The 18625-nt window shown below is 44.3% G+C and overlaps 2 protein-coding genes across 2 annotated transcripts; both read left to right on the top strand.

Moving 5' to 3' along the window:
- The first annotated feature begins 13235 nt into the window (after window positions 1–13235).
- LOC118504461 (uncharacterized protein K02A2.6-like) lies at window positions 13236–14531 on the top strand. Its single transcript, XM_036038960.1, has 2 exons — window positions 13236–13819; window positions 13972–14531. The coding sequence occupies exons 1-2, from the start codon at window positions 13447–13449 to the stop codon at window positions 14037–14039; spliced, it is 441 nt and encodes a 146-aa protein (XP_035894853.1). The 5' UTR covers window positions 13236–13446; the 3' UTR covers window positions 14040–14531.
- A 346-nt stretch (window positions 14532–14877) lies between these two features.
- On the top strand, window positions 14878–16537 carry LOC118502446 (uncharacterized protein K02A2.6-like). Its single transcript, XM_036034675.1, has 3 exons — window positions 14878–15005; window positions 15051–16360; window positions 16524–16537. Exons 1-3 carry the CDS (start codon window positions 14878–14880, stop codon window positions 16535–16537), a joined length of 1452 nt encoding a protein of 483 aa, XP_035890568.1.
- The last annotated feature ends 2088 nt before the right edge of the window (window positions 16538–18625 follow it).

Here is an 18625-nt window from a genome sequence, read left to right as displayed (position 1 = left end):
ACTATGCAGTGGCTTCAAGTAGTGGTAGTAGCGAAACCTTAAGTACAGACGTCACCACGCGAAACGTGGCGCTCGAAAACCTTTTGCCATCCAGTTGTCATCGAGTTGTCAAGGATCAGGCGTCTCCATTTGGTTTCCGGAGCACAACCGAAAAGCCAAAAAGGGAACAATGCCGAACGGTACAAGCGAACGGACCGAAGCATACTTGGAGCGTGTAAATATTGTGTCTATTATTCCACCCCGAAAAACCGCTAATTACTCGGCTTTTAGTCAGCTTTTTCACGCCTCGCTTTGTTTAGAGACTTGAAGGTAAATTTCGGAGGCTTTTTGTTTTGCTGTTGCTTGCCGGGATAAAAAAGTTCATTTCGAGATCTTCTCGGACTGGTGTGTCTTCCGTAGGCACCACTAACACCCCTCTGTTGTTTTGTACCCTTCGGTGCATTCTACCAACACGAATTGCTGATTGCTTCATTATTCCATTCCCGGCCTTTTGCTGTGTGCGAAAGTACCGCCCCAGCTCTCTAGAGGAGTTGTTTTTTGCCACCCAAGCCAGGCGCAACGAAAACAAAAACGATTACTCATTTCGGGTTTCAAGCGCCCTTAAATTTAGTCCCACGTGGTTTAAAGGTACAAAGGCAGAACCGGAAGCTTCGAGGGGGGTGTACCGTGCTTGTTGTTTTTGGCCGTGGAAGTTTTTGTTTTGAAGTTTGCTTTCGGTTAGTTGCAGTTTCCGTTTCGAATCGCTTCACATTTGCGGTCGGCAGACCTTGGCAAAGTTGGCGAAGATTTAAGGTGCTGTTTTTGTGTTCGTCCTTCGCGTTGCTGCGCCTTTTCTTGGGATGTGTTATAGGACGTGTCGTGGGCGTTGGGTAAGGTCGGTGCGGATGCGGGGTAGGGCCTTGTTTTTGTGCGAGTTTTGTTAGCCTTTTACTTTTGTTGATGCTGATGAAGACCTTAATGTCCAGATGAAGTGGTTCTCACTGAAAGGATCAACTTGTTTTTTTTTCGTTCTCGTGTTGTTTCCGGTAGCCTCACATTGCTCAAGCAAATGAGCAATTTTTTGAAGATACTCATAATGGTGTAGGTGATCACTACTCGTCATTTGTTAGGGTTATGCGTTTTTGGGTGTTGTGTTACAGTGAGAAAAAATCTCAATTAACTTCTCGTTAGTTCGTTGGTTTTTTCTTTGAACTGCTTTGGAATCAATTATCAATGCTAAAAAGGAAGTTGATTGGAGAGAAATTCTGTGAGTTAGAATTATTGAATAAGTTGGAGTGCTACTACTTGATGAAAACCGATTACGTCTGGCGCCTCTATTGCTCTAAGTCACGACTAAATGCAGCTTTTAAAAAAATTAATACGAGTGGAAGGTTAATTTCACTATATTCCTATTTAAAAATTTCCATCGAACAAGGAGAGGTTTTAACTGTTACTCACATCACTTTTCAATGGCAAAAATTAGTTTTATTTAAATTATTTTTAATAACAACTCATCATTGCTGCGATTCTGAGATGATTTGCTGTATGCCAGGCAGTCATTTTTGCTCAAGATGAAGTAGAAAATTTGAGGGTAGCTCTGGTTTGTATCCTACATTCTCGATTCTACACAAAATAAGGTTGAACATGGAAAACTGGACAGTAATATCTCAGCTCATTAAGCAAGTAGAAGAGAGAAAATTTTTGGATCATTCTTCCTTGAGTTTCCATTTTCTTGATGCAAGATTGGAACGTTAAAGAGTTGTGGCTTGCTTTAGGTAGAGCACCTCTATAAGACATGGCCAGGTCACCAGTCCTCTTCCAGGAAAATCGTTCCAGGGCTCCATTCGTCCTACCACGACCGCATCCGATCTTCAACAGATTCAGAAGGATCCCTCTGACCCAACTTGGCGCTTACTAGCACCTTCCTGGTGAAGCATTCGTCCGGCATCCTTACCATCTTCTGAGTAAATGAGTATTTTTTGTACATAAAGCTATTGTTCGATGGCTCTTAGCTCTTAGTTTAACATAAAAAACGAGCTAAAGAAACCTACGTGGGCTTGTTGTGGTTTGATCTCCGATCGAGCCTGTAGTGCACTATCAGCTTCACTATATGACCGGTTTAATGTCCGTTTGAATAAAGCTCACTTCATTATTTTATTTAAATTGACTATGTTTGCGTATCAGATCATATTCTAATATCATACCAAAACAGTACATCATCAGTGTGAGAAATCAATTTAGCTTTTATAAATATTTATTGATTCATCTCTCGGTGCAGAACGGTGCTGCTACCGAACGCTCTGCAGCAACACTCCTACATGCACCACCACCAAGAAAGGGGAAATTTAATCTTGTGTCAAAGAAATGTGCAAATCAATGTGTTAAAATGATTGATGGGTAATGTACCGTTCGATATCAACTCGCTCAATTAAAACAAAATAACATTTCATTCTGACGTAACATGGCTAACACGGCTTAATTTTATCCAGCTCTCCCCGGGGCGTGTGGGCGGCAGCCGTACCTTGCCCGGGTAAGGTGAAGAAAATCGATCTATCTATTTCCGAATACCGGGAACACACGGGAGGCCCCGGAAAGCCGATCGGCAAAATCCCTACCCAACTCCCCCATCCATTGATATGTTATCCAGAACCCGGTGTCAGAATAATATTGGAGCAATGTCGTTCTGCAACACGGTGAACATAATAGCGACACCATCGTTGCCATGGTATCAGCATCCTTTCGCTAGCGTGTACATCGAGCACTGGTGAGCACGGTTTCGAGCGACCGGCTGGGATAGCAGACAGAGCTTCCGGCTGCCCTGCCGCACATCCATGTTACATGCATATGAATACGAATATTTCAGCACGGTATCGGCATGAATAATAAATTGACAAAATGGCGTTTAAGCTACATTTTGAATGCATCATCCGGATAATGGAGCAGTGTTTCCAGTACACTCTGACAGCCGGTTTGCCGGGCGAGCAGTTGGTGTGTGTGTGTGTGTGGTGCATGTGTTCTTTGCGGTCGCTGTAAGTAACTGTGTAGGAAGCAGCTAACCGGCAGGAAACCGACGAAGAAACGGAAATGTGAGCGATGTATGTCAATAAGCGCACAAAGTGAGTGCGCCCGAACCGGGGGTGGCTGTGTACCGCAAGCGGATTTTCGTGACATTGTTGCGGTGAAAGTTTATCAACGAAGACGAACGTGAAAATGGCAGTTTGTTCATTAGCATGCTGAAACAATTCTTATACCGATTTGCGGTTGACATGTGCATGTGCTTAAGTGTTGGCTCGCCCGAAACGATACTGCTGCCGCTGAGCTGTTCTGACACACGGTAATGATTTGTTTAATTAAGCATTACGCCACCAGCGCTTTTAGGGGACAATTGACACGTTTTTAAGGGAGGAAAATAACAACAACAACAAAAAAAAGAAAAACACCCCTCAACTTTATATGTCAAGTAATCGGTTCCGGGTGAAGCTGCAGCGCAAAAGTCAACAGGAAGCGCAAAATGCTGGATGCTATAAATGCATATTGTTTGCGGTTTTGCTGCTGTTTCATTGCAATTATTTTAACACAACCCATGTAAATTAACGCCTTTTTGCTTGATTGTGTTCACGTGTGCGTGTGTGTGTGTGGCAGCCATTTACATGTTTGTGCTTTCACGAGAGGCCTTGAGCGGTTCGAACTATTCTGAACCCGAGCGCCATGCTCGATGCCAGCGGTTCAGGCAATTGGACTGACTTCCTATCTCCCGCCTTCAGACCCCCCTTCCGCCCGTGCCTTTACCGTCCCTTAACCCATGCCGTGTTGCGGGGAGATCTGTCTGGATCGTGCCGGATGACAGTACAGGTATCCGTGTCTGCATGGTGCCGGGTTTAATTCAACCGTTTATTTGATTTATACCGTAATTTGATTTCCAAACCGGCACAGATGTTGCGGTGTCAATTAATTGCGAGTTTTTGGTGTTTTATGGCTTGGTTTTTGATTGAATTATGTTGAACCGGGGGAGGTAAGTGTAAAAAAATATGTGAGTGTGTGTGTGTGTGTTTGTATGTGTGTAGAGCTGGTCTGTGCATGGGATTTTCGACTGTCACCCCAGCAACGGGAGGTTTCATCCCCCTCGAGGGCAGGCAAGGCGTGCCAGTATGCGAAAGGAAGCGGTTTTTCGTTTGCGCTACGAATCTCGGTACGGTTGGGCAAACGTCACATTTTCCTGTTTGTGGTCGCTTGATGACGATGGTGGGCACCAAAGGCAAACAAAAGTGAAACTGAATGCTTTGAGCCGTCGGGCATTTTATTTTTACGTTAAGGGGGTTTATGCACCAAATGTTACACTGGAATGGAAGTGTGCCGGGGCGGTTAGGTTAGAAATGGGTGGTAGTTTAACATTTTTATAGCAAAGAATGTAAAGAATTGAACCATGCTTGATGGCGCTATCGCGTTTGGGAATTTTCAGCTTGAACCAAGAATATTTTATTGCGTGCCTGAAGCTCGGAGTACTGAACATATTTTTATATTATCGACAATTAAATTGATGTTCAGGAAATGGTGATAAAGAGCTGACTGTAAAGAATATTACAAACGCATCGAGAACAATTTTTTTTATCAAGGTCATTTAGTACATTAAAAAAGAGTTCTGTCACTTTCAGGTTTAATAAAAGTTTGTTAAAAATAACTTGAAATATTTTAAAAGTTTTGCGCATATTTTGTTCATGGCTTGAGTACACAAAATGAAACACAATGCCTTGGAATAAAAACGCTCGAAAATTGAAAGGAAAAATTCCTTCTTTTTCGAGGTGTGATGAGCCATTCAGGAACCGAGAGTCAGACACGGGCTCTTTTTTAATGTTGTCGCTTATCAGAAGATGACATAAGATGCTTAGCGGGCGATAAATAAGCAATTAATAGGACCTGAATGTTATCGCGCCATCAGCTATTAAGTGTTCCCATCCCGGTTGAATCGTGTGAGCTTTTGTGAAGAGTGTCTGTGTGTGTATGTTTGGTTTCGTTTGAAAACGGCTTAAGAAAGCTGCCGAAAGCAAGAATGTCTCACTTTGGGGTTTCTTGCCTGGCTCCACCCGGCTCCAAACGCGAATCATGACGCAAACCCGGGATGAAGTGAAGGATTAGACGGACGTGGTGAAGCTTTTGTGCTTCACATTGCCGGGCATTCGGGAGCAGAATGAAGCGTAGCAGCATAAAACGCGGAAGACAAGCGCGACAGCAAAAACAAATATATTTTCTTCGCAACAGTAGCGAATGCAGTAGCGATGGAAGGTAATGAGGGTATTAAAAGTAATATGCTGACGGAATAATAAAATTCCTTGCAAAATCTGAGCATGGTTACGCCAAACCTTGAGGCTATGCTAACAACCGACGGCTCCGGCATTTCTTCAGTAGGGCTTCCCTGTTCCTTACTCTCGGACTTTATTGCTCGATGAACTTCACACAGTAGAGAGGGTTCATGGTTCTCTGTCCGCTCTCCGGCAACAGCTGAAGTTAAAGTTTGGTGAGCTGTGCTTGCCAAGCGCACAAATAATCACAATTGCATTTATACTGGTACTGTATACGGCATTCATGAATTATTTTCGATACCCTCAAAGGTTGATATGGTAATGCAAAGTTTGCAAGAATCATACTTCCTCCGAGGAAGAACAAATATTCTCTTACCATTCAGGACTTAACGCTAAGCAGCCGCTTTGAGGCTATTTTAAAGGACACAAGTCGGACGATTGGGAGTGCAATTTATGCAAAGTAATATCAAATCACTGGGAAAAGAGTCTTAAATAAAGGGGCAAGCTGTGTGCCTTACTTAGATCTATTGCGTCCTAGGTATATTCTTGCCCTGATATATCCATTTCCCTGATGACGTTGATGTATGGTAGGATAAATTCATACCGACCCTACCAATCTTCTTCGCTGCTCCTTTCTTTCGACATCTTCATGTAAATCTTTTACAATTGTGCCTTGAATGGAATGCTTGCAAGGACACTCATCGCCACCCTTGTCCATTCTGCAACAACTATTTCAATAGAACGGATCTATTCAGGCTTAAGTTCATGCACTGCATTTGCTGCCACCGGTCTGGTCACTTATGAGGACGGTCGGTGAAACAACCGTCCTGGCCATCGGTCTGGATAAAAGCTTAGAGGACGAATAAAATAAACGAGAAATCAACTGTGTATAAGCTGACTGTTGCTGGAGAATGATCGAGGAATGACGGTTTAGAAAAATCTCTTTTGCATCTTTTCATCCTGGCTGTGGACAATCTTGTAGGGAGGGAGCAAGTTGACATGCATGAATTCTAAGGATTTTGTTCCGAGATAAGGAATGAAAAGAGTTCGGAGCAATGAAGCGGATTGCATTCGTGTGAATACATCCATCAACTGACCAATTTATGTCAATCACGGCATGGCAGATCGAAGACACGTCAAAGCGCGATTGCAATTCAAGCAGTATTGTCTGAACTTCTCCCTAAACCAGTCTTCTAAATATAACAATCACAGGATCTTTTGTTACGTTAAACTATTTTTGTACCTTATATTATAAATCCTCTCGAAAGGATAACGCTTTTCCAACTGTTTTATCTCACAGAGCTAATGTGAACCTGTCATCGAGCACATGTTTTAAGCGTGGTGGTTCTAGGTTGTGTTAAATTGCCATTAGTTTTGCTGACAAAAGGTGACCAAAAATTATGTTGCTTGCTTACCAGTTTCCAGTTTCATACTAGCTTCATGTATGGCTATGTTTGGGGAGTTGAAGTAGACAACAAAAAATGATAACGCCCGAATGAAAACTGCACTCATAAATTATCACCACAATGTCACGGGAATGGGGGTTGAATTTCGCCATACTTCTTACACCACCAACTGGGCGAACTAATTCTTCCTCCTTTAACGGGAAAAGCCCAAACCAAAAACCCATACTGTGTGACACGACAAGGTGGCCAGCAATCTAGGAGGAGAAGCAAAGTTTTCCCTTAGTTTAAATTAGTTTATTAACTTTCACTATCCGCTGTGTGTCTGGGGCGGTGTCATGCGAACGGAAGACTGACTGGCGAAGATGCTCCAATATGCGAATCCAAGAGTGTTGGTGGCTCTGGTGGATGAAGTTTCGCGATTTTTCACCACGCTGTTTTTATGCCTCGCTGTACGGGGTAGAAAAGGAGAAACTTGTTCGTGCATGGATGCAACTAAACAACAAAAACATAACAAGCAAAACAAAAACGCGGGATAAACCTGAACCACCACCTCGAAAACGAAACAAACTCCGTACTGAGGAACTTCAGCAACAAAAAAAGCATTGCACTCGCTAACCCTGCGGGCGATGTCATGTTGCAGTACTGCAGCCACAGCACAGAACGGATGCACGGTGTTTGGATCAGAATCCGATCCGGAGTCGATAGGGGAGCCGCGGTACAAGTTTTGATTTCCATTAGCTTGTTATGATTCCTGGACACCCAGGCACGTAGCTGAGAGGCTGTCGTGCGTAATAAGCATTAACAGAATTTCTAATTGAAAAACTTTCTCGGAACACTGCGGCCGCTCGATGGTAGATGGCCGGCGTATATTCAAGCGACGGTTGAGATAATGAGGTTACGCTTTCGGGAGGGTTCAATGATGCGCTGAAATTCGAACGGTGCAATTAGATAATATGGTGGAAAAATTAGTCCCAGTGTTAGCTTGCGGTGAAGGAATTGAGTTATTGAATCCTATATTGGAAAACTGGTTCGGAGGAAATCACGTTAAGAAAAAGGCTCCTGGCTGTTTGTTTCAAAACAACGAAGTTTTATGAGCATGGGAACAATATTCATGATTCATTCTTCCTAGCTAAAACCTAAACCTATTTAAGTATATAACCAGAATTAACAATTAAATTGCGGAAAATCTAAATGAAAAATAATTTAAACTATTCATCTTCATATATCTTTTACAATCATAATTTAGTTGAAGAAGTGTTCATTCAACTACTTTATAAAATCAAAAATAATCTATGTCAAGTTGATGAAGCACTACAACTCATCGTCTCTAACACCTCTGCTTAAGTTCCCTAAACGATTTGTTAATTTGGAACTTGAATTCATCATTGAACCTGTTTTCTCGAGCAATTTACGTATTAAAGGCTGATTGTCAAATTATCAAAAAAGAAACCATGGAACACAATCTGCATCTGTGCAGATTATGCTCACCGCTCGAAAAGCCTACGATGAATACAAATGTGCATGTCAAATAGATGTGGGCATGCAAATGTGGTTTGCCTAAAATGTTCCAGAAAAGAATGCTGGAAGCTTCCAACGGCGTGGAATATTGTTAAATCACATGTACCAGCCGTTTGGTGAGATTTCATTTCAGACAAAACCACAACATTGCTGGCCGACCGTGTGGTTAACGCTTGAAATGAGTGTGTAGCAAACCGCGCGACCCGGATGAAAGAACCAAGCAAAAGGCTCAATTAAGATAAGCTATTTGTCTTGGAGATAGACGCAAATGCAAATGCTGCTCCTGTACGGCTGGAATCACGCTATCGTCGGAGAAGGTGTCAAGACACTCGTATGTACTGCGCCGTCCCTCCAACGCTTAACATGCAAACGACTCCCAGCCAGCAGAAGTACAGAGTGGCAGGGTAAAAATTGAAGGTTCTCGCTGCCTAAAAACCATGCATGGCGATATATCGTGTTGGGGAAGTTTTTTTTGTCTGTTCAGCTCGTCGAAAAATTTAAGCGGAAGAAAATGACTCCCACCAATAATGGACGACCAATTTACATAAGCTTAAGGTGACCTCGTTTAGGCCACGGGGAAAAGGGCGAACTCATACCACGCCTATGCCTTCCCGCCGCTACAGTAATGATTCGTAGGGCGCGATTAATTCGTACCGTCAAGATAGCGGATTGCCACGGCCCTTCTATCGAGATTAAAAATAAGTAGAAATGTAATGCGCGCTTTGTAGAAGAAAATCGGAAAGAAAACCGTTGATTTCGCTGCCACCTGGGCAAGGTCGAAAAATCCGATCGTTAATAGAGCCACGGTGGGGATTTCCCATTTTTCTTGAGAACAAAGGAACAAAAGCTCATACCATGGTCAGAGTGTGACTTCAATTGCCCAGCAACCGGAAAACCAGACCGCATACTCACAATTCTTCCGTTTCCGCGAGGTCTCCACAAACTTTTTTTGACTTGCATATTCTTTGGCTGCTTTCCGAAAAAGTTCAGCTGTGGCGCGATGTTCACACCTGGAGCGGTAGGTGTGCCGGCTCTCAAAATAATTCCTTTTGCCTTAAAGTTTAAGCTTGCGGATGTGGCGCGGACAAATCGTTAGCACGCGGCATTACCTTACCGAACGAATGGAAATTCTTACTAGCCCGTCTGGAGCTGTAAAACATGCAAGGGACCTCTAAATACGCTCCCCAATTCTGTGGCAAGCATTCGCTTTAAAGAGCATGCCAAGGGAAGCAATCGTTTGTTGTTGGGTACAAAACCATGGCTGGAAAAAATGAAGCATCTAAAGATACAAATCAAAAAGCCGAGGATAAAAGCGAATATTAAACGAACCTTTCGGGCCTCAGGATGGGAACGATTGTGGGGTGGTTTATGTGTGCTTGGATTGGGGAAAAGGTTCCAGGTAATTTGAATAATGAAACGTTTCATTACCACTGGTTTCTAATTCATGGTTCGTGGCGTTTATATGGAAGATAAGGAAGAAGTCGCAGAGTGTTAGGCCCTTCCATGTAGAGCATATTATTTTCGTCTGCCTATTGTACCATGCATGAACACTAATAAAAGATAAGAAACTCTGCGCCAAGTGACAATAAGGATACGAACTAACACAACCACTACGGGAAAATATTCTAATAAGAAACAATCTTAAACTACTCTACGCGCCAAGCAACGCCCAACGAATAATAAGCTTCCTGTTCAATCTTTTGGATAATCCCAACTTGTTACACTTAATTAGACTGATCGGTGTTAATTAGTGCTAAACAAATCACGGATCGTCATCGTTTTTTTTTTCGCTCGCTCCTAACTTGCTGGACACAGTCTGCCGAGGTACGGTAAGGATAATATCGACCAGATCGGATAAATCGGGCCACTCATTCGGTTTGTTATTTCCTGTTCCACAAGGTTCCAAGTGTTCCATGTGACCGACAGTCACTTCCTTTACTTGAAGCACGTGCCGACTTTGGCATATCTTTGTTTATCTACTTTCGTGCAGAGTTCGGAGTTCCAGCCATGCTGCCATGCTGCTGCATCCACCATGGAGTGAAATTGCTGAATGACAATCATAGGCAAAGTTTCTTCCGTGCTACAATCGTGACTGTTGCTAATTTTATTTCCTGTCGTACGTGGAAGGAGCAGATTTTGGACGTGATTCTTGCTTTCACAGCTTGTTTCACACACGCTTTGCGACTGGATGGGTGGGTAGTAGTGTCCTTCTGGAAATCCGTTCCGTAGCTTTAATTGTAGGACGTTGAAGAATTATGTTCAAACTCATTTCCGTATCTGTGAAAAAGTGAATGATTAGAAGATTAATTTCACTTAAAAAAGTGTGTTGAAATGTTTGGAGTGATTTTCCAATTTCCTCATCACTTCAAATAGTTTGCCTGTATTCCAAGATCTGTAAAAGATTGTTTGAATGGGAGTGAAATACGATTACTACTTGTTAAAGACACATCTGTTGTTGGAAGCTCGCCCAGACCCTTATGCAAAGCTAGCAGCCACTTAATTGACAACGTCAAGCAGGGTGGCGATTTGCAGAAGAGGCGTTGGATGCACTATATTAGGGTCCTATCGAAAGCGATCAAACAATAAGGAATCGTGTGAATTGGATAGGGAGAATGGATCGACACAAGGGGCGAATTATCCGTTTGAACCGAACCCCTTTTCGGTAAGTGGCTATCGTTCGGTCTCAGCAATTAGTAAAGCGATATGTTCATTGAATATTTATCTCTCGGTCAACCATAGCAACAAGTAAGGAAGAAGCAGGGACGGTCGATTGTCCGGTCAAGCATATAGTTTAGTCATTTTCCTAGCTCTCTACTCTTTTATCTATCTAGATCGTCCACAGCGATCCCATGTCAGATTAATGAGGTTGTTTGACAAGTTTAACAGTTAATTAAATGCATTTCATAAGAAATTTCTCAAAATATTGCTAATATTGCTAATATTGCAAAATATCAATATGAATATAATGTAATTGTTATTTATTGTCAATACGGCGTCAAGCCGTTTAACTCAAAATATAAATAAATAAATAAAAATAATTATCAAGATATTATTTATCATTATCTTGATTTGTATCAGTTTCATTGTTTACAACCTCTCATTCAAATACTTTGTAGATAAACGATAAATAATAAAACAAAAATAGATATATGAAAGAATTGGACAAAAAATCTCGCTTCAATCAATTAAGCCTGCTGTAACGATGATGATCGTAATGGTGGAAACATAATCTAAATAATAAAGGAGATGAACATAATTTGGCTGATTCTTCGTTGAGTGGCTCATCATCGGCCGCTCCGAATCGACAAGGGAGAAGGGACAAGGTGGTAATTGAAAAAAGTAATCGATTTCAAAGAAAAAGACACCGAATCGCAAACCACCATCAACATTTTCAATTCGCAATCATCGTTTAAATGAAGATTGATAAGCTCAAAATGCAATCGATTGTTGGCTTTGCTGATAATTCGAGCCAATTTATATTCCTTTTCCTTTTCATTTACTTTTACACATTTCCACCTGTTGCATCCTGATTAGAGCGTAGCCTAACCGTGCGCTCTATGCCGTCTGGGAACTGACAGCATCCGATGTGTAGCGGATATGGCTGTCTCGCTCTAGTAACGATCGGGGATGCGCTTTAAGAGCGTAGAAGTTTTTGAGTAAGGATCATGCGGATCCTTGGGGGACTCTCTGCTCATCACGGTTCCGGGACAGACGTGGCTCGCGCGCGGCCTCGTATTTTACGTTTGTTTTAATGTTCGTTTTAATTGTGTTTTAAGTGAAATAAAAGAAATAAGTACCAGTGCACAAACACAAAAGTGGCGACGAGAATTAGTGGAAACGATCGACGTCAAGCAGAGAAACGCCGCAGAATGTCCAGCCCAGAAGAGACGCCTATCACCGAGGAGCAGCGTCGTCTCTCGCAAAATGGAATCCTTAATGCCGGGTTCATCAACCTCCAGCCAGCGCAGCACGTGTCATCGGATCCAACGCCGCTGCAACAAACGCTGCAACTTTTGCAACAGCAACTCGTTCAACAGCAGCAGCAAATGGCACAGCAACAGCAGTTATTATCACAGCTCGTGCAACAGCAACAACAGCAACTGCAGCCACACATCCCGGACCAGCAACCTGTGTCAAAGCCGAGCAACCCGGAGCTGATATTGGAAGCCCTAGCGGGGAATATTAGTGAGTTCCGGTACGATCCAGAGGCGGGAATAACTTTTGCATCATGGTACACACGGTATGTAGACCTGTTCAGAGAAGATGCTTCCCGCTTGGATGACGCCGCCAAGGTTCGACTCCTAGGACGCAAACTTGGGACCGCCGAACACGCCCGTTTTAGCAACTTCATATTGCCGCGTGCACCCAGAGATTTCACCTTTAACGAAATGGTGGACAAGTTAAGCGTTCTTTTCGGCAAAATGGAGTCGGTGTTAAGCAAGCGCTTCAAGTGTTTTAATATAACGAAAATGCGCACCGAGGACCTGCTAGCATTTACCTGTCGAGTGAACAAAGCGTGCGTCGATGCGGAATTTTCTTCAATGACGGAGGAAGATTTTAAATGCCTCATCCTTGTGTGTGGGTTGAAGGACGAAGGCTTACAGGACATAAGGATGAAATTGTTAGCCGCCATCGAAGACAGGAAGAACGCCACTTTGGAGCAGCTAGCAGCGGATTGCCAGCGATTAATGCGCGTGAAAGCGGATAGTGCAATGATCGCTACGGATGCCAGTGAGAGAGTGCACGCGGTGCAAGCTAAAGGCAGCCGTCACTTTTACCGGAACAACACCGACCGTCACCCCAAATCAGGCCCGCGAAGCGAAACTTCTAAACCCCGTACCCCGTGTTGGCTTTGTGGTGCCCTTCATTGGACCCGCGAATGCACTTACAGAGCCAACAAGTGCCGTGATTGTGGACGTACGGGTCATCGAGAAGGGTTTTGCAGCTCTGCCCACCGACGCAAAGCACGGCCGCGGTTCGATCATCGTCGTGCCGTATCATCTCGAGTAGTACGAGTCAACGTGTGCAGCGTGCAGCAGAACCGCAAGTACGTCAACTTACTGATCGGAGAAAAACCAGCTCGACTACAACTCGACACCGGATCGGACATTTCGGTCATCAGCTATCGTCTATGGAAGCAACTGGGTAAGCCTCACCTTAACCCTCCGAAGGTAAGAGCAAAAGCAGCTTCTGGAGATGTATTCGGCCTTGAAGGTGAGTTCGAAGCCAACGTGGAAATAAACAACATGATCAAGCGAGCAACAATCCGTGTGTCAAAAGCCGATCTGTCGTTGCTCGGGGCTGACCTTATTCATCTTTTCGGTTTGGCTACGATCCCAATGGATAATTTTTGTAATCACATCAGAACAGCGGAACCACGATCATGGGAGAAAAAATTTCCGACAGTTTTTCACGGAACAGGCCTGTGCACCAAAGCGCAAATTCATCTACAGCTGCGACAGGATAGCCAACCAGTATTTCGTCCGAAACGTCCGGTCGCATACGCGATGGAAGATGCCGTAAACAAGGAGCTAGATCGGCTTGAAAATCTGGGGATCATCACACCTTGTGACTTTTCGGATTGGGCTGCACCAGTCGTTGTGGTTCGGAAAGCAAACGGTAAACTACGATTATGCGGAGACTATTCGACTGGATTGAATGCAGCGCTACACCCTCATGAGTATCCGCTTCCGTTACCACAGGACATTTTTTCAAAGCTAGCCAGATGCATTATCTTTACACAAATTGATCTATCCGACGCATTTTTGCAGGTGGAAATAGAAGAGAAGAGCCGACCCCTGCTTACCATCAACACGCACCGAGGCCTGTATCATTATAACAGGCTCCCTCCAGGCATCAAAGTGGCGCCTGGTGCTTTCCAACAAATAATGGACAAAATGCTTGGCGGTGTAAATGGAGTGTCCGCATATATGGATGATGTAATCGTCGGAGGAAGAACGCAGGAAGAGCACGATTCCGCCCTTGAAGAAACCCTGAAGCGCATAATGGATTACGGGTTTACCATTCGAAAAGAAAAGTGCGCATTCAACAAGCCGGAAATCCGTTACCTTGGGCACATCATCGACAGCCGAGGCCTGCGACCCGACCCAGCCAAGATCGACGCCATAAAACAGCTACCTCCTCCGAAAGACGTCACAGGTGTTCGGTCATTCATCGGTGCGATAAATTTTTATGCCAAATTTATCCCAAACATGCGCAACTTACGCTATCCTTTGGATAGGTTGCTACTAGACGGAAGCTCGTTTCAGTGGACATCAGACTGCCAGAAGGTGTTCGACCAATTCAAAGCGCTATTATCATCGGAACTCTTGCTAACTCACTACGACCCGAAGCGTGACATAGTTGTTTCCGCCGATGCATCTTCGGTTGGATTAGGGGCAACTCTATCTCACAAGTACCCAGACGGATCCTTAAAAGTGGTACAGCATGCATCCAGAGCGCTCAGCAAAACGGAAGCTGGTTATAGCCAAATCGATCGAGAGGGACTGGCTATAATTTTCGCTGTAACCAAATTTCATCGCATGATATTCGGTCGTCATTTCACGCTTCAGACCGACCACCGACCACTAGTACGCATATTTGGCAGCAAAAAGGGGATTCCAACGTACACGGCAAACAGGCTCCAAAGGTTTGCACTTACGCTTCAGCTGTACGACATGGACATCGAGTACATTCCAACAGGCTCATTTGGAAACGCTGATGTGTTATCCCGGCTAATACAACACCACACGAAACCTGAAGCCGAATACGTGATCGCAAGCGTGGAACTAGAGGAGGACTTAAGGTCAGTTGCCGTTAACGCGCTCAGTTCATTTCCCCTATGTTTCAGGGACGTGCAGGTAGCTACACAGGCTGACCCTTTGCTCCGGAAAGTGCACAAGTACGTGCAAGACGGATGGCCACATGACGATTCTTTCGGAGCAGAATTGGCACGGTACCACAATCGGAAGGAATCCCTCTCAACCGTTGAGGGTTGTGTACTTTTCGGGGAGAGAGTGGTCATCCCGGAGAAGCTGCGTTCCCGTTGTTTAGTTCAGTTGCACAAAGGACATCCGGGGATGCAGAGAATGAAAGCCATCGCGCGAAGTTTTCTGTATTGGCCGATGATCGACGACGATATTATGAGCTACGTGGCCTCATGCGGATCTTGTTCGGCAGCCGCAAAAGCACCCCCTCGAGCGACACCAGCGGCATGGCCAACACCAACGGGCACCTGGCGTAGAGTACACGTGGACTACGCTGGGCCATGGGAAGGTTTTTACTTTTTAGTCGTTGTTGACGCCTTCTCCAAGTGGCCTGAGATCTACAAAACATCGAGCACAACAACATCCGCCACTATTTCCATGCTACGGAACATTTTCGCTCGCTTCGGTATGCCGGAAACGCTGGTTAGTGACAACGGGCCCCAATTTACAAGCAGCCTGTTTGAGGAGTTTTGCAACAGCAACGGGATCGACCACGTCACTACGGCGCCATTCCACCCACAATCGAATGGTCAGGCGGAGCGTTTTGTCGATACGCTCAAACGAGCGCTGCGGAAGATCCAGAGCGACGAGACATCCCTGGACGAAGCGCTGGAACTTTTCCTCATGGCATACAGATCGACACCAAACGCGCAGTTGAGCCAACAGAAAACTCCTGCTGAGGAAATGTTCGGCCGCCCCATCAGAACAGCACTGGAGCTGTTGCGGCCCCCATCGTCACACTCATTATCTGCTCCCTCCTCTATTTCAGTGCGGAGATTTCAACCAGGCGAGCTCGTTTCTACAAAATCGTTCCACCGAAACTCTTGGAAGTGGATACCTGGAAAGATCGTGCGAAGCTGTGGAAGAGTTATGTATGATGTCATTGCGGACAGCGGACGTTTACTTCGGCGCCACATAAACCAAATAAGGCGACGTGTCGCTGGCAGTGCAACCCAGAAGCATCAGATTCCGCTCGACGTGCTGCTAGCGGAATGGCCTTCGTTTTCCCGACATGAACCGACCCAGCCGGCATCGGAGACAGGCAGGTGCGAATCGTCCGCGCCACCACCGTCATCGTTCGCATTAACATCACTAGCACCGAGCGCCCCGACGGATGTCCCTGTGACGACATCCCAATCGTTACATCCTCCCGAGCTTTCCAACCGTTACAAAGGTAGGACCTCTCAGCGGCTGTTAGATTTGCCACGCAGGTCTTCTCGAGTTAGAAGACTTCCGCGTCGGCTTGGAGCCTATCAGCTCAATTAGCCGGGGGAGATGTTGCATCCTGATTAGAGCGTAGCCTAACCGTGCGCTCTATGCCGTCTGGGAACTGACAGCATCCGATGTGTAGCGGATATGGCTGTCTCGCTCTAGTAACGATCGGGGATGCGCTTTAAGAGCGTAGAAGTTTTTGAGTAAGGATCATGCGGATCCTTGGGGGACTCTCTGCTCATCACGGTTCCGGGACAGACGTGGCTCGCGCGCGGCCTCGTATTTTACGTTTGTTTTAATGTTCGTTTTAATTGTGTTTTAAGTGAAATAAAAGAAATAAGTACCAGTGCACAAACACAAAACCACCGACGAGTGAATCATACCGAGCAGGGAAGGAATGTGTCTGAAATGGTGAGCTGTAGGAGAAAAAATTTCCACGGCATTCGTTATGAAGCAAGGCGAGCAAGGAGCCGCACGGTTGCAAATTGTTGGTGCGAGCATGAGATGTTGTAAATTTGAGTTCTTGATTAAAGGAAATTACAAGTCACTGGATATTCGATCGTTTCTCCTTCAAAAAGGAATCGCTTACGAGAGTCAAACGTACCCGTAACGGTTCATTTGCTTCACGCAAAATCGTTTGATATAACATTGTTTTAAGATTTTGTTCCAGTCAGTCTAGATATTTCAAATGATATAGGTAGAATAATTGTAGAATGATTAAGTAGCGTAGATTATTTATGTATTGTAGCAGATAAATGATTCCAATTCACTGTCAACATAACACTTTAAACATATTGAGCAAACTTACTTTACTTAACCAATACTAAACCCCTTTTATTAGCACTCTCACTCAGTTTTCCTCACGTGAAATGAAAAATAGTTTAATGTGAAAGATTCTTTGCATACAATTCCCTTTGAAATCTGTTGATTGAGTTTACTTCTAGCTTCTAGCACAGCTTGTAGCAACACGTTTCAAGAATATTTTTTAATTTAACAAAATCGGAATCAACGTACGAAAAGTTTTTGGAACCCTTTTGCGACTATTTTACGATTCTCTGAACGTCAGTTTCTATTATAAACTGGTGAATTTTGGCGAAATAGTAACAGCATCATGAAGTTATGGTAAGGACATTTCTGTGAGAAACCAGCGTGTCTGGAACCCAGGTTTTAAATCAGGAAACTGTTCGCTTCCATGTCAGTTAACGTGTTTTCGGTCGGTATCGTCGGTTGAGCACTCTGACGAGAATGATTCGGCCTAGGACGATCATGCGTTAGCTCGGTTGACGGTCCGAGACACTCCGAACGCTTCATCATAAGTGTGTCCCACGACGGAGAAAATTTCCAACACCGGATGCATGCAGTTTTCATAAAATTGCTTCGTCAGAGCGGGTTACGGTACAAGGCGTACCGGTTTGTGTTGTAAGGTTTAGCCGGAACAGCTCGAAAAATGTGGTACGAGAATGTCAGGAAGTGACCAAATCGGTTTTTTGAGTTGAACACGTGCCTTGCAGGATGCATCGTCTCAACGTCTCACTTTTCGAAAGCGGTTTCGGTAGCGGAACCTTGCAATGATAGGGTGCACTGAGGATAATAAATCCTTCGCCATCAAACGATGCCCTAATAAGTGGCGTTATCATATTAAATAAGCTACCAGTAGAACCACACCGCAAGGGAAAACTACTCCATTGAGCCTATGACCTTGCTGAATATGCTGCTAGTGAGATCCCAGACGCATAGAGACCATTTTTTCGGTGAAGGAATTCGCCAGCTGGATTACAAGCGAGCGAAGGTAGAGTGTTTATCCTGTAAGCATGATTCCATAGTGATAAATTAGTTATACAGACCAGAGAAAGATTCATGGAACAGCAAATGAATTCCAGATCAAAACTGATACTCTCCTTTTTTGAAGTTCTTGCTTAAGAAAACCCATTAATTTGCCATTGACCACTCGTCATGAATCTTTGTTGCAATCACAAATGATAAATTCATTCTTGTACCAAATATCTTCTCATTTCCTCCAGCACTAGTCTTCTGATACGAAGTGAGATAAGAAGAGAAAGTGAATAAATTATTTGATTGCAATGCACAAGGGATTTGTCCAATCATCAAACGCTTCTGCTCCGGATTGTGCTCACTTTTCTCACGGATTTTTGTGGGATATCGAGAGAGATCAAAAGGCCAGACAACGTATCACCTGGACCGAGTCAGACGAAGTCCAGCTGCGTAT

The sequence above is a fragment of the Anopheles stephensi genome, chromosome 2 (assembly GCF_013141755.1).
Source record: "Anopheles stephensi strain Indian chromosome 2, UCI_ANSTEP_V1.0, whole genome shotgun sequence".
Taxonomy (NCBI): Eukaryota; Metazoa; Arthropoda; class Insecta; order Diptera; family Culicidae; genus Anopheles; species Anopheles stephensi.
This window is presented reverse-complemented; position numbering and strand designations above follow the sequence as displayed.